The following is a 24610-nucleotide window of genomic DNA, read 5'->3' on the forward strand; positions in this document are numbered from 1 at the left end:
GACCAGCAAGAGAAAGGAAGGTAACCTTACGAACTGAGGAACCGTATAGGAGCACCTCCTGAAGACTTTCACAAACGTCGTGCGAAAAGAGAGAGCCTAGCAGCTGCTACAGTCTCGCATACAAAATCCAAACGAGACCGTTGCAGTGTACACAGGGAGATGAATGTCTCTTCTGGCGTGCTGACGCAATCATGAAGGTAGAAGGATAGGTAAAGCTGGTTACACGAGTAGTTAAACAACAACTCTTTGCCGGCCTCGTACGCAAACCACCGAGAACCGTCGCGGAATTCGTAGAAGAGGCACCCACCATGGAAAATACTTTTGATGCACGAGTCCGGCAGTATGACCGCCAGCAGCGCGTTTTCAAAGCAAGCTGCCTGGACACCGCTAACAACGATAGCCTGCGGGAGCTTATACGTCAAGTTGTGAGAGAAGAGCTCCGACGATTGCTACCAACGGGAACGCAGCCGCAGCTTAGATCGCTCAGTGACGTCATCCGGGACGATGTCCAACAGGCCTTCGATGTGACGCCTACAACCACGCAGAACCCCCACCCATGACTTACGCCGCAACAGTGCGCCGTACTGCACCTCGACGATGGGACCCAAGCCCCTATCGCCCCCAGCCAGCTGCGTTAGACCACCGCCCTATGGCCCCAACCCGCCCGTCCTACGAGCGTCGCACACAGCCGAGAAAATGCGACGAGTGAACAACTCCCGACCAGCGCCGCCCACTATGCTTCCACTGGTGCGAAACCGGTCACATCCTGCCCAAGCAGCGCCATCCGGCGCTGCCCATACAGAAGAATGAGCATCTGAGGGTTCTCTTACGACGGCCCACGACCCCAACTCGGCCAGCGACCAGCTGAAATCGAGGAGTTTTTGCGTCAGGAAGAATGCTCATCGCCAAGCCGCCTATCACGTTCCCTGTCGCCATCGTCACTGCGCTTTGTACCTCCTAGCCGAGGCTACGCCGTGCGTGTACGCTCCCCCAACCTCCGAAGGTTGAACTGAATAAAGCAGGCTCTGGAGGTGAGGTTGCTTCTAAGCTCCAGAAGAAAGATCTTCCATCGACGAAAACGCAAGAATTTGCCTCAGCTATGACAACAAAACCGACGACGACGACAACACCGACGACGATGACGACCAGGCATACTTGAAGCTTTTACCGGTGCCCAGAGAAGTAACGTCGCAGTCTGCCCACCGCAGCCTCACTACTGGACGAAGATGAGAGGGAAATAACTAGAAGAATAAGAATATCTTGGAGCGCATATGCCAGGTTCTCTCAGATCATCAATGGCAGTTTACCAATATCACTAAAGAGAAAAGTATACAACAGCTGTATCCTACCGGTACTCACCTATGGGGCAGAAACGTGGAGGCTAAGAAAGAGGGTTCAGCTTAAGTTAAGAATAACGCATCGAGCTTTTGAAAGGAAAATGATAGGTGTAACGTTAAGAGATCGGAAGAGGGCGGTGTGGGTCAGGGACAAACTCGGGTTAATGACATCTTAGTTGAAATCAACAGGAAGAAATGGGCTTGGGCAGGGCATGTAATGCGAAGGCAAGATAACCGCTGGTCCTTACGGGTAACGGAGTGGATACCAAGAGAAAGCAAACGTAGCAGAAAGTTAGGTGGGCGGATGAGATTAAGAAGTTTGCGGGGATACAGTGGCGGCAACTGACAAAGGACAGGGTTACTTGGAGAGACATGGGAGAGGCCTTTTGCCCTGCAGTGGGTGTAGTCAGGCTGATGATGATGATGATGGCAGACATCAGAGACATATTTGCCCTCCCCGAACAACCCGTAGAACCATTTGACCAAAGCCATCAGCCCACGTTTGATGTCAACCCAGCATTAACCGGAGCAGACAAGAACAAATACGCAGTCTTCTTCACATGTACAGCGATTGCTTCTCATCAGCATCGAATGTGCGACGGACCAGGCTTGCCAAGCTCCGCATTGTCACAGATGAACACGCCTGACCACTGCGGCAAAGTCCCTACCACGTATCGCCGATAGAACGCCAAGCTATCCGCAAGTAAGTTGAGGAAATGCTTCGTGACGACATCACCCAGCCATCGAGGAGCCCCTGGACAGCACTAGTCGTCCTAGTGAAAAACAAAGACGGCACCCTTGGCTTTTGCGTCGATTACCGCCGCCTGAACAGCATTACGAAGAAGGATGTCTAACCCCTCCCCGCATCGATGACACATTGGACCGGCTGTGCAACGCTAAGTACTTCTCATCGATGGACCTCAAGAGCGGCTACTGGCAAATTGAAGTCGACGAAAGAGATCGCAAGAAGACTGCTTTCAACACACCAGACGGACTCGTCGAGTTCAGGGTGATGCCATTCGGCCTCTGCTCTGCCTTAGCGATGTTCCAGCGAGTAATGGATGCGGTGCTCGCAGGCTTGAAGGGGCAAATTTGTCTGGTCTACTTAGATGATGTTGTTGTCTTCTCCTCAAGCTTCGAAAACCACCTCAGAAGGCCTCGTATTGTGCTGAAAACAGTGAAGTCTTCAGGCCTAACTCTGTAGCCAGAGAAGTGCCACATCGCCTACGAGGAGCTGCTGTTCCTTGGTCACGTCGTAAGCAAGGATGGACTTCGCCCGCACCCTCAGAAGACGACTGCGATCGCAGAGTTTCTACAGTCTAATACTAATAGAGTTTTCACAGTCTAATACGTCAAGAACTTTTCGCGCATCGGTAAATCGTTCACCCAAGGCTGACGTGCCTTTTAAATAGGAAACGCCGCAAGTGGAAGCTTTCAAAGAGCTGAAGCACCGCTTACAGTTCCCTTCTGTGCTCGGGAACATTGATGAAAACGCTGAAACGAAATTCATACCAATGCAAGGAGTGTAGGCTTAGGAGCGGTCCTCGTTCAGAAAAATGGCAGACAGGAGAAAGTTATGGCGTACGCTTGCCGTTCACTGTCGAAAGCCGAGGCCAACTATTCGACGACCGAGGAAGAATGTCTCGCCATTATTTGGGCCACGTCGAAATTTCGCCCCTACCTTTACGGACGACCATTCAAGGTTTTGAGCGATCACCATACTCTGTGCTGGCTAGCCAATCTGAAAGATCCCTCCGGCCGCCTTACTCGTTGGAGCCTGCGCCGTCAAGAATTCTACATAACTGTAGTCTACCAATCTGGCCGCAAGCATTCCGATGCAGACTGCTTGTCGCCAGCCCCCGTCGACGGAGCACCGGAAGAGGAAGACGGCGACGCTTTCTTAGGACCGGTAAGCGCCAGCAGTTTCGCGCAGCAGCAGCGCTCGGATCCTGAGTTGCAAAGCCTAGTTGATTATCTGAAAGGCAAGACCGCATCGCCTCCCCGAAGGTTCAACCCCTAGCTGTCGTTTTTCGCCTTTCACAATAATGTCCTCCTGAAGAATCACTTCGCGCCCAACAGTAAAGTGCGAAAATCTCACGCAAGAAATTATGCAGGCATGTCATGATGAGCCGACTGCAGGGCATCTCGGGATTGCTTGCACGTTCACCGCCTCCAGGAGAAGTACTAGCGGCCGCGGCTAGCTGCCGACGTTTCCCATTATGTGAAAACGTGCCGTGAGTGCCAGTGACGCAAAATCCCTCCGATTAGACCAGCCGAACTCCTGAACCCCATACCTCCCCCAACTAAGCCTTTTCAGCAAATAGAAGTCGCAAAATGTTTCGTCGAATGAATTCTCCTGCGACACGGCGCCCTTGCAGTGCTGATTACAGACAGAGGAACGCGTTTACAGCGGAGCTGACGCTTTCCATCTTAGACTACAGTCAGACAAGCCATCGGAGGACAACTGCCTATCATGCGCAAACCAACGGACTCACAGAACATCTGAACAAACCATCGGAGACATGCTCTTCATGTACATCGACGCCGAACCCAAGACGTGGCACACCATTCTGCCCTACGTGATCTTCGCCTATAACACTGCCGTCCAGGAGACAACCAGGTTTACCCCATTCCAGCTTGTATACGGCAGGAAGCCCACGACAACACTCGACGCAATGCTCCCGCACGTTTCAGACGAAGACAACCACGACGTCGCCGCCTACTTTCATCGCGCCGAGGAAGTCCGAAGACTTGCGCGGCTTCGCATTAAAGACCAACAGCACACCGACGCCTGACGCTACAATCTGCGCCGACAAGACACGCATTACAAGCCAGGTGATCGTGTTTAGATATGGACGCCAATTCGCCGCTGTGGATTGAGTGAAAAGTTGCTGCGACGCCACTCTGGCCCGTGGGCTCTCCGCCCCATCGGAGGCCTAGTCTATGAAGTCATCCCCGATGGCACGACAGCACGCACACGCCCGGAAGTCGTACATGTTGTACGCCTTAAACCTCATTATGAACGCTAAAGGACTCGAAGTTTGAATTCTTTGTGTTTATTTTCATTTTTAAACATCGAGGCGACGCTTCTTTGAGAGGGGGCTAAGCCAGATATCATTCTAGTGTGCATTCGTTCGCGCTCAAGGCCGCACGAACGAGGCCTTATCATTTTCGTTCGTGACGCGAGAGGTGACCGGACTAATCTCGATTGATCACAGCCATGAAGAACTGCATCTACGTTTTTCCAGATTACTGTAGTTGATTTCGACCTGTTATCTCGAAGTTTCCTGGCCGCCTTTAAACTGAGCGATGCAGCGAGCGGCGGGCATTCGTAGTTCGACGACTGACGAGCACGTTTGTTGCTTACGCCGCTGCCGTGCTCAGTGCTGCGTCACTGCGCATGTGCGTGACTGATCAGAGCATTGAGTTCAGCAGTTTTGCTTTGTATTTTTGTGACATTAGAAAAAAATAAACTTCACTTTCTACGCCGCTGCCATGCTGTTTAGTTCTTTTGTGGGCGCAAGTCCACCCAAACAAACAGCTTCGGGTGCAATTCGTTTTGCTGTCTTCCTGACCGCTGCACTGCCGTCACTACAACGTGACAGTCTTAATCTGTAGCCACCTCCACGTTGCACGCCGATACCGAGTACGTAAATGTATTATTCTGTAGCCGCCTTCACGTGACAGTTTCTCTATTACTTAATTTTGCGTCTGGTGGGGGTACCAGGCGACGTCCCAATTTATAATGGTCAATGATTTCCCCGTAATTTTGCAGACGCGCCTCTTTCCTCCAGCGCTCGGGGGGCTCTACGGCTACCCGGAAGCATAGAACTCGGGCTAGCGCGTGAGCAGCCTCACTACAAGGGATAGGGGCGTGTGCGGGTGTCCAAATTAACTGAATTTTCCTATCCAGTGGTTGGTGGCTAAGGGCCTGGGCCGCTTCCGGCGAGATCCTGCCTCTTCCGAAATTCTGAACGGCAATCTTGTAGCCGCTTACTACGAATTTTGCGTTTGTTCCTACGCAGGCGATTGCTATAGCAACTTTCCCGAAGTTTCAATGTTGCGCTCCCGGATGGCTGCCGAAGAGACTGGCGCTCCTCGGCCATTGACAGCCGAAGCTCCCGCCGCTCCCGTCCTGCACATTCGCTACGTCCGCTTTCTCCATATTACCGAACCTCAGCTCTAAAGCCTCGGCTCTCTCGGCCCTGCGTTCTAAGTTGAACTCCGGGTGCATATTTTTGGGGAAAGGAGGTATTTCCAAGGCGTTCCGCCGTTCCATGTCAATTTCAACTTTCATTTCGATCCCTTTTTCGAGATTTATTCCGTCTTTTTCTGGGATTACCCTGCTCGTTCACGTTGTGCTGAGTCTCTCGATTTGAGAGGTGCGCACCGCCTCCACTAGTTCTATCCACGTGTTATGTACCCCTAACCCAAACAGTCACTCTGTCGAGGTACCCATGGGTAGCCCTAGTTCCTTTTTAATGCATTTCCGAATGAAGGGATCTATTTTCTTCCTCAATCGGGCTTTTATATGAAAGTAGGGCTTTGCGTAACTAGTTCTAATAATTACGTACGCCTGTATTAGCCTCAGCAAATTCCTCTCTCTCAATCCCCTACTTTAACCATGATTCGTCTTATGAGGCCTAGAGTTTATGAGGCCTAGAGTTATGAGGCCTAGAGCTTGGCAAGTAGCTCCCCGTTGTTGTATCCGTGAGATTTGATGACTAAACTTAAGATCCTTATTTTATCCATCTTCGGCACCTGCACATCCGCCACCTTAATTTTAATATCTCCATTGTTATTTACACCGGAGGTGTTTCGAGGTGTATGCAAAAAGTTCTTACTTTTGCGGCGAACAAGCGAGCCCCCTTTCGGCTGCATACTCGACAATGATGTCGGTTGCGGCCTGTAACCGCTCTTCCGTGTGTGCATCACTCCCTCGGTTGACCCAGAGATTGATATCGTCCGCGTACATGCTGAAATGTATCCCCTCTAGCTCATTTAATCTGCCCAGGAGGCCCCTCATTGCCACATTGAAGAGAAACGGCGACAAGATCGAGCCCTGCGGCGTGCCCCTCCTCCCCAGCTCACTCGCGGGTGACTCTAAGCTTCGTAATCTCATACAAGCTTACTCTCCCGATAGGAAGTCCTTGATATATTCGTAAGTTCTCTTCCCTACTCTAAGCTCGTCCAGCCCTTTGAGGATCGCCTCATGTTCCACATTGTCAAACGCTTTAGTGAGGTCTAGGCCCAAAATTACTTTCGCGTATCTGGAGCGTGAGTCTATGATGTAGTGTTAAGTCGGAGTATTACGTCCTGCGTGCACAATTGTGGCCGGAAACCGACCATCTCGTGCGGCCACAAGTTGTTTCTTCCATAAAGCCCATCAGCCTTGTTTGGACGACGTGCTCCAACAATTTCGCTACGCATGACGTAAGGAAAATTGGCCTTAGGTTGTCTAGCTGCGTGGATTTGCCCAGTTTCGGTATGAGTATGATTGGCTGTCTTCCATTGCTCGGGTAGCTGCTCTTTATTCCAAACTTCTCCTATATATTCGCTTAAGAGTCGAAGGGATTCATCGTCTGAAATCCATGGCCTCTTATTCGTGACCCCTTCTGGACCCGGAGCCGATTTCGCCTTTAGTCTTACGATTTCTGCCCGTATCTCCGCCTCTGTTATGAGGCGCTTAGCGCCTCATTCGACGCCCGACTACTTTGGAGTGGGAACGTAGGGTGTCTCCAATGTATATTTTTACCAATTTATCCATAAACTCCGCGTCGTCTACTTATAACGCGTGTCTGGCCTTCGCTAATCTAATTCCTGATTGTATTAGCCGAACTTACTGGGTCCAGAAGATGCGGGAGCATGTTCCACGTCTTGGAGAGGTTCATGCCTTCTTCCATTTCGTCGCATCTGTTGCACCAGTTTTGTTCGCATAATATAAATGCGTAATCCTCAATTTTCTTGTTGTGTCTCGTGATCTTCCTTCGGAGGTTGTGATTCAACTTTTTGCTTTTTTAGCCGCCTTTTCATACTTTGCTAGGCCTCCTACAGGTGGAGCAAACGACTGTCCGCTATAGCCGGGGCATTATCCCCTTCTAGCGCCTTAGTACCTCTCTAAGGTGCTGGAGTAGTCAGGGAAAAGTCCTCAGTCCAGGACCCCTGTGGCTGTGACTAGCTTGCGCTGAACAGCGAAGTACGAGCTAAACAACTGCAGCTCCCACTGCTCCCGATTTGCACTGCGCATGTGCTCAACAGCCCTTATTCCAGGGCATTCTCACCTGACATGATATAGTGTGGCTTTTTGGTTCACCAGGGACATGAATCTCTCAACATGCGCAGTACATGCTATGCTAAGCGCCCCCTTGTAACGCTTGATGTATTCGTTGCTTATATACTCGAGCAAAGGACACCGGGGCAATAAGCGTAACGTGCTCGCAGGCGTGCTGTCTTCAAGATTCGGTGCCGTGAATGTGTGCAATGCAGCTGGACGCCCTGCCTGGCGTGGTGGAGGCCGTGGCCGGCAGATGCGAGGTGTACGTGGACGGCGGCGTGAGGTCGGGCGCAGATGTTCTCAAGGCGCTGGCCCTGGGCGCACGGGCGGTGTTCCTCGGCAGGCCGGTGCTCTACGGGCTCGGATACCAGGTGAGCGCATTAGGGGTAGCACGGCCTGCTCACAACCCAACACGGCCCGGCTCTTCTCCGTCATCGCACTTAATGACCTCACGACTAGTCGGATACAACTTAAGTCTGTAGTGAAGCTCCGCCCACATTCAGCCTCCGCGCGCAGAATTCTCCACGGCGAAAAAGTAGCCCGCTGCTTAAATGTTTCTTGTTACTTAAACAAGAAGCTTATCACAAGAAAAAAGTTATATGCTCTAGAATTTTCACACGTGGATTGTCTGATATAGTCAACAATGCAAGAGCGGGGGCTAGTTGGTGCTTCATACTGATCGATTGGCGCTACAAGGAACATACACACGGAAACACACACGGACGAAGCGCTTCGTCCGTTTGTGTTTCCGTGTGTATGTGCCTTGTAGCGCGAATTGATCAGTCTGATATAGTCAAACATTAAAAATCTGATTTCGTTTATTATTGCTATTGGGCAGCGGAGTAATACTGCAACTGTTAGGAACTGCAGTGTTATACTGTAATACTGCTGTTATATACTGCTGTATACTGTGTTATACTGCTGTATACTGCTGTTATACTGCTCTTATACTGCTCTTATACTGCTCTTATATTGCTGTTAGACTGTAATACTGCTATAATACTTGTTAGCAACTGCTGTTTTTTAAGTTGTATCCTACTATAGAACAAAGACGAAGTGCGTAGTGACGTCACGCCGTTGGACTTTTGAACTGCACGCACGAGGCCATGCGGTTGTGACGTTTCGACCATCTTGACTAACCCGAATTTTCTCGTCGCAACGATCACTAAATTAAAGCACAAGACAGCTAACGCCATGCGAATCCTCAAGAGGGTCACTAGCAGAAGAAATGGAATGAGGGAGGAGAGTCTCACACGACTCATGCACTCTTTCGTCATTAGCCATATTGCGTACGTTGCGGCATTCCACAACTGGTACAAGGGAGAAGAATTCAAGATCAGTGTGCTCATTCGCAGCCTGTACAAGATAGCACTGGGTCTACCCGAGTCCACCAGCACGCAACACTTGCTCCAGCTCGGACTTCACAACACGCTTAGCGAAATCGCCGAGGCGCAGCGCCAGGGCCGGATTAAGAAAAATGGGGGCCCTGGGCTAATGCGCATGTACGCCCCCTCTCACTTTCCCTCCACGTGCCCCCCTGCTGCACTATTGGAATATATCCCATGTTTCATTGTAATTCCACATAATTAGAAAGAGCGAAGTGCGATCGATATGGGATTCATGCAACAGTAACGCAGTAGCATTAGTTTTACAGCACACAAAACACAACGCAACTCTTGGAACGCGCGACACGTGTCCGTCTGTGGCCGAGAATTTAAGTCCTGGATCAGTGGTGGGGCGTGCTCGGCGCTGAGCCGAGTACCCGGGTTCAAACCCAGCCGTACGGCAGCCGCGTTTTGATGCAGGCGAAATGCAAAAAGGCGCCCGTGTGCTGTGCGATTTCCGAGCACGTTAATGATACCCAGGTGGTCGAAATTATTCCTGAGCGCTCCGCAACGGCACCTCTTTTTTTGCTGCTGCGGTGGCTCAGTGGTTATGGTGCTCGGCTGCTGACCCGAAAGATGCAGGCTCAATCCCGGCCACGGCGGTCGAATTTCGATGGAGGCGAAATTCTAGAAGCCCATGTACTGTGCGATGTCAGTTCACGTTAAAGAACCCCAGGTGGTCGAAATTTCCGGAGCCCTTCACTAAGGCGTCTCTCATAGCCTGAGTTCCTTTGGATCGTTAAACCCCCATAAACCAATAAACCAATGGCATCTCTTTCTCTCCTTTCACTTCACACCTTCCTCCATCCCCTCAAGACACGGTTGAAGTGTCCACCTAGAAGTGAGGCAGTTACTGTGCCTTTTATTTCCTCAAGAATTAAATTTCACCTGGCTCTACAAAACCAGTTCAAAGAAAAAATAACGAACAAAATAAATTGCCCTGGCAGCGGTGGTCACATTTCACTGGAGGCAAAATGCTAGAGGCCTGTGCACTATGCGATATCAGTGCACTTACTTAAAGAACTCGAGGTGGTCGAAATTATCCGGAGTCTTCCATGACGGCGTCCTGCACAGCCGGACTTGATTTGGGACGTTAAAGCCCATAAACCTAAACATAAACCCATAAACGAGTGTTTCGCTTTCCTAGTGGCCGCCAGAGCACTAAGTGAAACTGTGGGACTTCTAAGAAGCTAGCGCAGCTTGATTTGTTTTTCAATTGGGTAAATCTAAAGAAGAAAACTCGGTGTTGTATAAAATAATTGTGACGACCAAATGTCATATTTGTGCGAAATTGGAACTCGAACAATCCACCCGTGTAGCTGAGAGAAGCATTCTACTGTGCGCGTTTATTTTCTCAACAGTCTGTATATGATACTCGAACAAGTAGACGCCGCTTCAAATTCTGCTGCGCATTCTAGTTTTGTTTTTGCCTACCTTGCTCTAATCATACTTATGACACTAAAGCGTTGAATTTCCTTATATTTCAGAGGGTGCAAAGCAAGTATTTTTTTACATTGATCGGATATATGTGTGTTTTTAAAAACTAGTGGATTTTTAGCGAATTATGAAAACAGTCCCAGCAGAATGCTTGGGGACGAGGCAGGAGTCCCGCCTGTTGTGCCGACGCCGAGATTCTCTAACACACTACACCTTCTACACTATACACCTTCAGATGCCACTGGACGGGCGGGATCGACAGAAAACCACGAAAACCTTTCCGCAATCCGTAAGCAAACGCATAAATCGCTTCGTAAGAAAAGGGGCCCCCTCGGGGTGGCGGAGGATTCCTGTTTTTGCAGCTCGACAAGCTCCCCCCAACTGATTAGGCTAAACGAAGTTACGTAAGGTGGGGGCCCGTTTCTTCGGTCTGGTTTTCTCGCTTCATACGTGTCGCTCAAAGTTCCATTTCCCGCGGTTCCATACACTAAGCAAGTTAGAATGAATGGGCCCCTTCTCCTGCTGTCGGAGGTGAGGCCCTGGGCTGCAGCCCCCTTAGACCCCCCCCTTAATCCAGCGCTGCGCAGCGCACTTCACAACTAGAAAGATTAACGGGAACGGCAGCAGGCCGCCAGATCATGGAAAGTCTCGGTATCCGTTACCACGCACAACAAGGCCAGAAAGTCGTCATTCTGGACGCGATCAGACAAACGCTAAAAGTCAACCCGATTCCACGAAACGTCCACCCGGAGCACTATCGGGGAAGAGGAGTGGCCAGGGCCAGAGCTCTCCTACACAGCTACGGAGACGATATGGGGACAAGGTTCGTTGACGCCGCGGAATACACAGAACACTCGCGATTCGCGATTGCGGTCGTCGATTCGTGTGGCAAAACGCGCATAACGGCAAGTGTAGCGTACGAACGCGCAGAATAGGCGGAGAAAGCGGCGGTGGCACTCGCCCTCGCGGATCCGACGTGCACCATGGTTCTCTGCGGCTCGCGTCAGACGGTCAGAAACTTCGCCAAAGGATGGATCTCACAGAGAGCGGCCCGAGTCCTGAGCAACCGACAAGTCCAGCAGGAAGTAGAATTCCAAACCAGAATTCAATGGTTCCCGGCGCACATGGGAGAAGTATCGAAGACGTATCACAACCGAAACGAGACGACACACGCCAAGGCGCGCGAGCTCGCGAACCGCGCCGGCGACCATCGTCCATGGAATAGCACCAAAGCCTGCTTCACCAGCTACAACGAAATTACCAAGGCCCTCTGCCTGGCCCGCCGGACCTTCCCTCACCCAGCGACAAGCTGGACAGGGCGCACGCGGTGGCCCTCAGACAACTGCATACGCTCACGTACCCCAACCCGGAACTATACCACAGGCTCTACCCCTGTACATACCCGACAAATATATGCAAGGTCTGCCACGCCAATACAGCCACTTCAACTCACATGCTCTGGGACAGTAACAAAAGCCTGCTCGATGCTAATTCCGGAACCCTCCCGCCGCGGTTGGCCGCTGCCCTGCGCAGCCCCAGCCTCGGGGACCAACTCTGGGCCGTCCAGCTGGGCTCTCAAAGTGCGTTTCCTGAAAGTACTTGAATCGGAGGGCACTCTTCTGCGAGTGACACTCCACTTTCGACGTTTAGATTAGACAAAGTGCACTTATAGGGAGTTTCACGTTAAGAAAGGTAATAGCAGCGCAAAGAAATGGGGACACAAGAGAGACACAACCAACAGGACTGGCACTGAACTAACGACTGAAATTTTATTGAAAACGGCAGAGCTTTAAATACAAACAGGCCATCACAATCCCAAGAAGATAATGACTCGCCAAAAGATTATATAATGCCAGCATCAAACCCACTCAAATGGATACCACACAACCCGATAATGACGAGAAGGCATGTGCAACTACTTAAAAAACTGGATGAATCATGAAAACAACAGAACCGGATGTAATCTCGTGTCAAAGACTTAGACACGGAAGTCAGTAGCGTGGCAAACGCCGAGCCAGAAGCGTGAAAGTAAAACAACAAAATAACACCCCCGGCACGCCCGGCAACAACAGAATTGAAACCTTAAAAAAAAAGCGTAGTGAAAACAGTGACAAGGAAGCGAGAGACAGCAGTAAGGAAAAACAAGGCACCCTGCGAAGAGAAAACCTAAAAGCACAAAGGCGGCTAACCAATGCTACCGTCCAGAAACCCGATTTCTTTCTTCGACAAGGCATTCGATGGCTTGCTCACGCACCAGTCACCTCCTCTGGATATGAGCCAGGCCTCGATCACCTCCCTGTGGCGTTGGTCCCTCGCTCTGGCCCTATTTTCGGACTCCCTAAGCATAGGCTCACACTTGAAGTCGCAGTCCGATCCGTAGTCCATGCAGCATGATGACCAAGCCCTTGGCGGGGACAGCAACCAATAATAAAACAGGCGACACTTCTCCCCAATCGACGCCCAGGGAAAGGACAACAAAGCCTCCGTCAGGCAATCAAAGACTGGGGAAAGGATGCCAGTCAATCAAATACCTAGGAAAGGAGAGGTTCCGAGCACGCACACAAAAAGCACTGAACTCGCCGCGTTCCGAACCTCCGCCTTCCTTTCCGTTTCCCCTCCCGCACACGTGCATACTAGGCACACGTATGCCACGGGAACAATCACCGAAGGCCCTTATACAACAAAAAAAGAAAGCTGTCGCCGAGGGGTCCAGCGTCCAGTGGCAACCACAGCTTAACTATGGGCCTCTTCTGAATATCGGACGCTCATAGACCCATCGGCGCGGCATCGCGCTCCGGTCGTCCACCGTACACCTGTGTCCTCACAGTTATCCGCAGGGACGCGAGAAGGTTAAAAAAACATGCACTGGCCACAAACACACCGACTGCTGACATTCAAACAGTGCACTGTAGAACACTGCGCGCTAGGAAGTATCTGTGGTGGTTCAATAAAACTTGGGTTGGGCCTACCTGGTACATGATGTTGTGAAGGTGTAGGTTGCGCAACCAAGGGACGAACCACGAAGATAGACACAGAGACACACACAAGCGCTTGTGTGTGTCTCTGTGTCTATCTTCGTGGTTCGTCCCTTGGTTGCGCAACCTACACCTTCACAATATCTGTGGTGGGGAGGCAAACCGGAGAGCGAACGAGCGTTCTGGCGACGATGCCGCCAGCAACAATAGAGCAGCCACCGACATGCATGCGTCCGCGGTGTGTCCGTCGTGCATCCGATTTGCTCGTTCGTGCAGAAGACGTAAGCATATGAGTGGCGAATCCCCTGTCGACAGAATTTACTTCACAAACGCGATCGGTGGCAGGAAAATGGACGTAACATTTTTTTTGTTTATGTGCATTTTCTCCGGTCGCAGATGAAACGACCCTCCTCAAGCCTTGCCAGTTTCCGCCACCTTTCTGCGGGACTGGTGAATGGCACGAGAAAAAGCTTCACGAACTGAAATCCCGGCTCTCTTTAACATCGAACGTTGCTATATGAGGCGCCTTCTTAATTTAACGGAACCGGATTTTTCAATTAAGGGTCGGGAAAATCTGTAAAACATACACATGCATTGCGAGCACGATTAATTCCTTCATTGAGGAATTTGAGCAGAGAAGGATAGGGGAGACGAGGGGCTCGTTACGGCATACATATTGCCACACTGCTGGCACTCTGCCGGCGCCACCTGGTGGCCGACCTTTGCCTCCAGGCGCGTGGCCGCGCGTCGTCTTCGTTCTGCATGAGCTCGGTGGTTCGGCGGGCTTCGTCCTAGGAAACGCTGTGCTTCCCGCTTTTCCGCTGCGTTGGTCGGTGACAATATAAATAAAGCAGACTGTCCTCGAAATCAGGGACAGCAAGCGAGAATTTTCTGTTTTTTTTTAATTTGTGGTATTCATCAGCGCGAAATTAACAGAGTAATAGTTTTTAGTCAGAAATTTTTTTCCGTTTTAATGCAGAAGAAAAGACAACCACATGCCACCACATGCGATCCAAACCCACGACCTCCGCATTTTGCGCACGGTGCTTTACCAAATGAGCTACGTCAGCCGCTTTCCGACCATCTACTTTCGAATGCTTTTATGTTGCGTGCAGAAATATGTATGTTTGTGTAGGATGGATGCATGGATCTTAGGAGCGCCGGTTTGAAACTGGAGTTGGAATGTGCCATCATTCTCAGTATTTTTTCATGTTTCTCTAACCACTCTAAAATTTAACAGAATGACCTTTAAATTAGCCATTTTCCTTTACATATATTGTCACTGATATCACGTTTGATCAATTTTTAATCCTGAACTGGTTCCTTACGTCATTATCATCACCATCATCAGCCTGACTACACCCACTGCAGGGCAAAGGCCTCTCCCATGTCTCTCCAATTAACCCTGTCCTTTGTCAGTTGCCGCCACTGTATCCCCGCAAACTTTTTAATCTCATCCGCCCACCTAACTTTCTGCCGTCCCCTGCTACGTTTGCTTTCTCTTGGAATCCACTCCGTTACCCTTAAGGACCAGCGGTTATCTTGCCTTCGCATTACATGCCCTGCCCAAGCCCATTTCTTCCTCTTGATTTCAACTAAGATGTCATTAACCCGCGTTTGTTCCCTCACCCACTCCGCCCTCTTCCGATCTCTTAACGTTACACCTATCATTTTCCTTTCCATAGCTCGCTGCGTTGTCCTTAACGTAAGCTGAACCCTCTTTGTTAGCCTCCACGTTTCTGCCCCGTAGGTGAGTACCGGTAGGATACAGCTGTTGTATACTTTTCTCTTCAGGGATATTGGTAAGCTACCATTCATGATCTGAGAGAACCTGCCATATGCGCTCCACCCCATTCTTATTCTTCTAGTTATTTCCCTCTCATGATCCGGATCTGCGGTCACTACCTGCCCTAAGTAGACATATTCTCTTACTACTTCCAGCACCTCGCTACCAACTGCGAACTGCAGATTCATGCAAATGACAATTGTTATCTCTAAACACTAGTCCCCCAAGAAGCTTGAATGTGCTTGTATCGACCTCTCGATGGATACCGCCACATTGCACTGAAATATGTCCGATTGTTTCGGCCCATTTAACACGCACTGCACATGCGTGATATTTTTAGTTAAATTTCTTTTAGAGTGCTAGCTCTACTGGTCACGTTTCGAGCCTGTTCGAGTTATGCTGATTTCACGAATGGGATTCAAGATGACGGCCTCCATAGCAACGACATTGTAGCGTTAAACCGGTGGCAGTGTGATGCCCGTGCACCACAACTCGAAACTATACTCTGTCGATCCGGAACATATAGAGATGTCAAATCGAGTCAAGTTTATTGAAGAACGGTAATACAAGCAAATTTATTAATTGATGTTAGTACTCTAGGAGGTCCCATGGTTAACAAATTGGCAGGGGGACCTCCTAACACAAAATAGGTAGTTTAAAAATATACTAAGACGGTGGTTGCTAGTTACAAACATCGATAAAAGACAATCATAAAATCTCGTATATAAAAACGAAGGTAAGAAGCATTAAGCAAAAAAAAGTGGATCAAGAAGCGGAAAAAAAATACATTAAGGTACACAAAGTTAGTCCGTAATTTGCAATTCTAAAAAGTTTTTAATATGATGCAATAAAATAAAACTGTTGAATCATGATTTAACTTCGTGTGGTAAAGCATTCCATATTGTAATACCAGCGAATATTGCGGAGAATTTTTCATAATTAGTTCGGGCTTTCGGTAGGAGAACGTTAAGACGCTCAGAAAACGTAGTTTCAGTAACATTCAAAAAATAGTTGTTGGGAAAGACTTCTAGTTCTAAGTCACGACGAAAAATTCGGCAGACATCAAAGTCGGGCCATTTGGTTCCGACATTCGTGTACAATTAGCGGGCCAACCGTTTGCCGCACAATGTTCCGGGTGGTGCAGTATACGATTCAGCATTTCGTGCAGCATAAATTTATTAAGTTAGAGCCTAGCTCGCGGCAGGGATTCGAACCAGCGACCTATGTTCCACGTCTCTACGAATCTTCATATGAACACGCGGCTCAACCATTTGTCGCAGTGTTCGGGATGGTGGCATGCGATTTCGCGTTTCGCGCAGCATACGCTGTCCTGTTAAGTTAGAGTCTAGCTCGCGGCAGGGATCCGAACCGGCGACCTATGTTAGGTGTGTTAACGCTCGACATTCGATCGCTGCCTCAGCGTGGGCTCATTTTTAGTAGTTTCGCGTTCTAAGTCACCCTGATCTATAGTTTCAAGAAGTAGGACGCTGCTTTTTAAGTTATTATAGAACGATTCCTTCCTTTGCCTTTTCTATTTTCTATGCCGGTCTAGGAGCTCCTTTATCTTTATTAAATTCCTCCGCGTTTTTTACCTGTCTTTTAAAGCTCTTTATTTCTCCGTCCTGGTTTCCTCCTTACTCCCAGGTTAGTTTTCTAGTCCTTTTCCACCACTGTACGTCGACGCTCTTTCTACTTACTTAAATACTTCAGGTGCCCACCTGTAATCGCCCAAATTTCTCGAGGGTTATCAACACAATATTTTACTCAGGGCGTCCTGTGCGATACACGATGGCGAGCCCATGTCCCTCTGTACTGCCTCAATTGTTGTTCTCTTAAACCGATTTCTAGCCCCGACTAAACTTCTGCCCACAAAACCGCAGTCCAAAAAGTAAGCCGGGGCTCGTTATTCCTTCCCAAATACCTTTTAGTACAGCATACCAGAAGTGCCACTAAAACTCTCTATACCTCATTATTGCGCCATTCCTTCGCCTTCTGCCTAATGGTCGTTTCGTCCTTTACCATGTATGTCTGTTTTTTGTTTGCCATACCCGAGATATTTGTATTCGGCCAGCATGGGCATCGCATGGCCTAGTATTGTAAGCACCTGATCACTGGAATAGTTGAATATCCTCACATCAGACTGAACTGCGCTACTAATGAAGTCTAGATTGCCTCCTCCGGCTCCACAAGTATCGACCGGAGTCTGTAAATCTTCCCCATCAGCAAATGGTGCAATGTCGCCAGCGTACATTAATCCTGGGGGCCGCTGCCCTATAGACCATTTCACTTAATTTTTACGAGAAATGAAAATCTAAAAACCTAGGAAAATCTCACTGCGTATTTCGAGCCCCGCTGTCATCCACGCTTGCTCAGGCATATCTTTCCCTTGGCGCAGGGTCAACAGGGGGTCACCGACGTGCTCGAGTTCATCCGCCGGGAGCTCGACAACTGCTTGGTGCTGATCGGTGAGGCCGCTTACCACCTGCTGCGTGCAAATGGCGCCGCAGTATCCATACTAGCTGCAAGATACGGAGCCGGTGATGTAGCAAACCGGAATTTAACTGCATATTAACGTATCACACTGCAATGCCCTGTGCATCATGTACAATACGAACTGTAAAAATGTGAATACTTTTCATTAATTCTCGAAGGAGCATCCCATTTCTTCAAATTACTCCAGAAACTATATTTTCCATCATAATTATCACAGCGAAATTGTAGTGAATCACGGTCGAAGTTTGGGATCCTCTTACTAAGAAAGATATAAAACTTCAGCAAATACAAACACTTGCAGTTCGTTTTACACATAATAGTTACAGACGACTTGATTCCACGTCTCGACTGATAACAGAGAGTACATTAGTAACATCAAGACCTGAGGAGTTCGTAGAAAGTTAGCCTGAATAAAACTAGTATTTAATTTGTATCACTACCAGCTTCGCCTCAAATGTAACGATCTACTTGTTGATGTAGTCTGAACAGAAAATGTGCTTAAAGGGAAACTGCATAGGTTTTAGAAATCAACGAGCTTAAGAGGGCCGAATGTTTGAAACTTGGAGGTAAAGCATGCAAAGTCTTTTTGGGATAGCACTTGAAATAGTGAAGTAATCGCCGATTAAAATCCGGCCGCCCTTCAAGCTTCTCCGCAGCGCACAACGCCAAGTGGGGGGCGCATGATGACGTCATCGAAGGTAACGGTACATTTCCAACGCACAAACGCCTGCTTTGAAGGAAAACAACCAACGCCACCGAAGGCGAACTCCCCCGAGAGTTGTTTGGCAGCGTCTAACGCGTCAGGGCAGTGTGTTGCTGACGACAGAGCTAATTTGAAATCATACCTTCCGTGACGTCACGCTGAGTTTCCCTGCACTCCTCCGGTGCATTGAGGAGAAGCGCAAATTTCAATCGTCGATTACGTCACTATTTTAAATGCTAGTGCAAAAACACTTGGCATGCTTTACCTACAGCCTACATAGATTTGAATCCTTCAAAATCGCAAAATTCTCAAAAAAGTGCTGCAGCTGCCCTTTAAAGCAAATATTTAAGAGTTACTTGTGATGTTACTATTTTTGTTTGATCCGACTTATTGTTTTACCTGTTATCATACGGTGCTTGCTTTTATTCCTGCTTAGTGCAGTATAAACTCTACTTTTATTAGCGCTGCGTAGCCTAGGTTTCTTGTCTGTATCCCACTTCTACCTGGGCCATATCTACTGGCCTGCAGTATCTCATGAATAAAATAACTCAGGCGATCCTTGGTGGGTCGTTTGAATGCATTAGCAGTCAAATGCTGGTTATATCCGAGGTTGGCACACTAAATTTCGTTACACCCGAGGAGTCATATTTAGGTTCGTTACGTCCGAAGTTAACACATGAAAGCTCGGTATATCCGAGATTAACACAGTAAAATTCGTTATCTCCGAGGAGGCATACAGAGGTTCGTTATATCCGAGGCCCGCATAGGTAGCCTCGTAAGTTGGTTCACTGCCCGGTTTCCAGTTTGCCGGCTACCACTGGCTACTGACAGATGGCAGTCACCATTTCCGCCTGCGCAGACCTTTATAATGCCAATGCATTAATAAATGAAGCGCTGACTATGACAGTCGTAGGTGGTCTGCTTGAAAGTTATCTACGAAACTAGCCCAAACTACAAGACTGCCTAAAACATTCATGGTCCGAATGGCGCATTGTCAAGAAATGGAACACTGCTGCGTTTTGCTACTGATTTACTGCATGCGACTTAGTGTTTGTGCGCACTTTTATCGTCTTAGACATTCAGAAATTACTGTAATTTGCTGACTCCAAGTATGTAGGTATGTAACCACCGCGAAGTCACGAGGAGTCACGAAGTCGCGAAGGCGCGAGGAGTACGTAAAGGCAGATGCAATCAACAACAGCAACAGATACAATCAACCTGCCCCACTGCCGAGTATTCAACTCGAGGCGTGTGGTCGCCGTGCTGACGTGAGAACTTTCGTCCAGATTCTTGGTTCCTGTGAAAAAGAATTTATGGTTCCCATCATCTTGTCCTTTTTGGGAACCTTAGTTGTAAAAATGCGATGCCAGGCACATTACTGAAGTTTTTACAGGAGAGTGAGCTACTTTAAGCTGAAGTTCGCGGTCAAAGCTTCCTCAGCGTGGCTCGACGCATGCGCAGACAAGGCATGTGTACGTTATACGCGTTCCTTTCCGTCACGGTGTAACACAAGATAGCAACAAGGAAATATTGTTTTCATTTTTAGCTGAGACTGAAATTCAACGCGACTCATTGACTCGGCACTTTTTATGCGGTGCCATTTCAGTGCTAGTGCCAGAAATGCGAGGCACGCTATACACGGTGGACTGCGGGGTAATTTCGCGCGCATGTGGTCCTCTAAATTGCACTAGAATCTCAGTAACAGGTCGTTTTTGCATTTCACTTCCATCGCAATGCAGCGGCCGTCACCGGGATCGAACCTGAGACCTTAGGTTGAACAGCTGAAGATCACATTCAACGCAGAGGGTAAATTACGGTGGTGTAAACAAAGTTCGCAAGTCTTGGCGCGAAACAGGGATCACGAAAACGGTTCGTAATAATTTAGAACCTTTGTTACAGTTGGCACGGCATATGACAGGCAATCATCATCATCATCATCATCGTCAGCCTGACTACACCCACTGCAGGGCAAAGGCCTCTCCCATGTCTCTCCAATTAACCCTGTCCTTTGTCAGTTGCCGCCACTGTATCCCCGCAAACTTCTTAATCTCATCCGCCCACCTAACATTCTGCCGTCCCCTGCTACGCTTGCCTCCTCTTGGAATCCACTCCGTTACCCTTAAGGACCAGCGGTTATCTTGCCTTCGCATTACATGCCCTGCCCAAGCCCATTTCTTCCTCTCGATTTCAATTAAGATGTCATTAACCCGCGTTTGTTCCCTCACCCACTCCGCCCGCTTTCGATCTCTTAACGTTACACCTATCATTTTCCTTTCCATAGCTCGCTGCGTTGTTCTTAACTTAAGCTGAACCCTCTTTGTTAGCCAGGCAATATTCTGAGTTAAAATATTGTACCGGAGACTAACGCGGTAGGTACCAACCAGCTTCATCATATGGGCATGAGCATGGCGAAGAGTACAGTTCTGATGTCAGAGATTGGCTTTCATGTGCTTCGCCGGAGTTCAGGCGCTCGTATGACATGGCAGGCTTTAATGGGCCGACGCTCTGACGATATGCTTTCCGGGGAGCAGAGTAAAACGCGGGCGGTTTAGGCGCTCTTCGTAAAGGAACCTGCTCACAACGAGATTAATTATCGCTCATTTGTCCCGCTCTGCACTGAATGAAAACACACTCATTTGTTGCTCGGTAGAAACACGCTTCGTGGGCATCAAATTTCGCTTGGATCCATTGTTCTTTGAAACTGTGCGCAGGACATTACTATGCATGTATTGCCATGTGGCAGCTGCCTACGACATAATATATAATTGAGTTTTTTCACTCGTGATTTTCGGTTTCAGTTTCATTAACCGTACTGCCCTGCTGCGGTGGATCAGTGGTTACGGCGCTCGGCTGCTGACCCGAAAGACGCGGGTTCGACCCGGCCGCGGCGGCCGAATTTCGATGGAGGCGAAATTCCAGAGGCCCGTGTACAGTGGGATGTCAGTGCACGTTAAAGAACCCCAGGTGGTCGAAATTTCCGGAGCCTTCCACTACGGCGTCCCTCATAGCCTGAGTCGCTTTGGGACGTTCAACCCTAATAAACCAAATCAAACTATACCAAATCATTAGCCGTACTATTGCTATAAAGTGCAAAAGTCAATAAAGGTACCGTGAGGCATGACAAAAACTGCAATCCAATCACTACTTTTCAATCATTGTTATTGTCTCACTTGATCTGTACCGGACTGTGACGTCATAGGCATCGTTCGGCTGTTGAAGCCTAAAAGCAAGAGTGAGAAAATTCAGTTATAGATCATTTAGTGGTCGTAGAGGAATAAAACGAGGTGTATAGTGATGTCTTACGCTTCATTACAATGAACAGAAAATGCACCCAAACATTGGTGTCCAAGCCCTTTTAAAGCAAAAAAACACGGAGCTGTAAAATACTGTGTTAATGTGATCAATGATAGCCATGTGTAGATTGCGTTGAATTACTTTGTTTCCTTCAGGCATTGGCGCCTTCAGCCGCGTAATTTTTTTTTTTTGCCGCGTAATTTTAGGTCAGTGACACGAGACCATTCTTTGCGCGCCCCCAGTATGCATTTATAAAAAAGACGCCGAAATGATCTTGATATGCATTGTTATAAGCTCGAAACAGCACAGCTGATTTGGTATTGTCTTTTCGTTGTATGCAAATTAGTTCAGCGAACGGCGACAGCGCTCGATAGACTGAAATGTAGATTTTGCTTTCCGACGCAGGCTGCCCCGATGTGCAGAAGCTGAACGCGGGGTTCCTCACACGCAGCGGCGCGTACTACCCTTGACGTCGTTTCTTCGAAAGCTCAAGTCGCAAGAAGACGTCTTCAAGCGATGGGAAGCAGCACAGAGAAATTTAAGTCACGCATCTCTTAGCTGCCGGCAAATAAAGCGTGCTTCACTGGCCCACTCCGGCAAAATAAGCAGAATTCGCTCAGATTCCTTCACGAAACGTATTTCTCACTTGAAACACTCTCATGCAATCCCTTATCGATCGTCGTTGGCTCCACTCCCCCATCACGGCAGCACCCAGGTTCAGGCTGCCCTTCCGGACGAGCTCCGATTGAAGGCACGCGGAAGACAACTCCATCCAACCGTTCTTAGTTAAAGTGGATTCTATCGCCCTACAAACTACTGGCGTATTAGGGCTCAAACACCCACCACACGGTAACTTATGGAGGTCTGCTTTTTTTTATGAGTAATATAACGACAGAACTTGTCTGGATTGTCCGGAGTCGGCGAAAACGTTCAGTCGGCTTAGACAAGGAGGAGGAAGAACATTTATTTCCGCCGAATATGGCGCGGCAGCCACCTCCGGGTCCGCACGCAGGCGTCCGGGGAGGCAGTCTGTCGCACCGCGGCCGGAGGACATCCGATCCCGTCTAGGAGAAGAGGTCTTCAGCCTCGGCCGCCAGGCGGACGGCAAAGCGCTGAGTTTTTTCGTCGGAGCTTCTCAGCGTGGTCTCCCATTCATCGCTAGTTTTAATCGCGTTGCGCCCTGGGGCACGAACGCATCTCCAAATTATGTGATCTAATGTTGCCACGTGGCCGCAAAATTTACAAATTTCGGTTTCTGCAGCGTCCCTCTTCCACCCTCTGGCACCCGTCCAACTCCTCCACAGGGGCGAGAAGAAATTTCGAGCTTGGAGTCTTCTCCAGTCGTACGACTCCTTTTTATTCAGGGATCTATCCGGTGGCGGGTATCTCCTCCGGTCTTTCTTCACATTTTAGACGAGCCGAGTGGAACAGCTGAGTTGATAGGCTGCGCCATCTGACCAACTCCGAGGTTCAGCGCAGCTCCAAGCCAGGACATTGATTTCCTCGCAGTCTGCCTGTCAAATCAGCTGCTTCCAACGCTGCTCCGCTTGGCTCGGGGAGAGGTTCTATCACCTAGTCTCACCCCCCCTCCCCACTACTGCTCTCTGAGCGGCCTGGTGCGCCTGCTTCCCACGGCGCGGCGGCCCCAAATACGTTCCTGGTGCTAAAATCTTATTAGCTCAAGAACGAAGCAATGTCGTCGGCCCATTCCCCCACTCCCCATTAACCGATAGCCTCGGGCCGGAAATCGCAAGGTGCTGACAAATGGATGGGAAATAAACACGAAGACATTGGCAAGCATCGTGAGACTTTCCCCTCCCTTGTTATGAGTCGTTGTGAGTCGATCCATCTGCCTACTTTCTCTCAGCCACCGTGTAATCGGACGAAATGCTTTTTCGAAATCTGGGAATATGGAATCTGTTGGAAAGTTACGATTGAGGCATGCATGTAAGGGTGTTCGGTATGTATACCTGTCCGGGTTGTAGAAAAACCTCCTGCACAAACTACTATCATATTTGGGTTCAATCAAGACCGCAGGGTTGCATATGATAGATTTTTTTCTAGTAATAATTTGACGTCCGAACTTGCCTGGATTTCCCGGAATCGCAGCAAAGCTGCAGCCGTCTTCATGCGCGTAGAATTTTCGAGGCGAGCGGAATAGCCGACTTCAGAGGCTGCGCCATCTGGATAGCAGCGAGGCAACCAGTGACCCTGCTCGGAGCTGGTGTAGATATTGCAGCACCCCAGATGGCGCAGCCTGTCAAATCTGCGGCTACGCTTTAAACGACGAAACTTCTGAATGCAGACGAATGCAGTTATTCGCAGATTCCGGACCATCTAGGCAAGTTCCAATGCTAAATTATATTGTGACGAAGACGAAGCTGGCAGTGGCGCGGGACGGAGCGCTCGCGCTAGGCCAGCGGCCATTAAACCATCTCATAGCCATCGTTCACCACGCCTCATTCTTCGGCTGGCCGCCGCGTAACATTTCGTGTGAGGTGCGGGGATCCCTTCATCGCCATCCTGGTCACGGAGCTTCGGCGTCCTGGGCCTGCCGTGGACGTCGGCCGTGAGTACCTGGTCAGCGCCGCACGGCCGTGCCCCAGCCCGCCCGACCTGAACCGACCTCGACGCTCACCCCAGCCCCGTCCCCCGCCCGGACCACACTACACGACGACCCACGACCCGACGGACCTAAGACCCGACGGACCCAAGACCCCACCGACCCAAGACCCCACTGACCCAAACGTGAAGACGCCGTCCCCCTGCCTCTGCCGTTCGGTGCGTCCAGAGACCTCGGCCGTCAGCTCCCGGCACCCTACGGCCCGGATGCTTCGTGGACCGGGACTCATTCTCTCATCTTTTTCATCGTGGCGGCCAGCACTGCACCATCTTCTACATATTGTTCGATCCTTTACTCAAGACC

The 24610-nt window shown here is 49.4% G+C and overlaps 1 protein-coding gene across 2 annotated transcripts in view; it reads left to right on the plus strand.

Moving 5' to 3' along the window:
• Positions 1–22295, plus strand: part of LOC149367696 (2-Hydroxyacid oxidase 1-like) — a 155536-nt gene extending 133241 nt beyond the window's left edge. Inside the window, exons 7-9 of one of the 2 annotated variants that reach the window (XM_089556965.1) lie at positions 7824–7982; positions 17590–17659; positions 22090–22295. In XM_089556965.1, coding sequence (XP_089413091.1) covers positions 7824–7982; positions 17590–17659; positions 22090–22154 — 294 coding nt within the window. In that variant the 3' untranslated portion in view covers positions 22155–22295. The remainder of the gene's footprint in view (positions 1–7823; positions 7983–17589; positions 17660–22089) is intronic. The other variant, XM_089556983.1, reaches the window with a different exon arrangement.
• The last annotated feature ends 2315 nt before the right edge of the window (positions 22296–24610 follow it).

This window comes from Amblyomma mixtum, chromosome 1 (assembly GCF_055824585.1).
Source record: "Amblyomma mixtum isolate Tamu chromosome 1, ASM5582458v1, whole genome shotgun sequence".
Lineage (NCBI taxonomy): Eukaryota > Metazoa > Arthropoda > Arachnida > Ixodida > Ixodidae > Amblyomma > Amblyomma mixtum.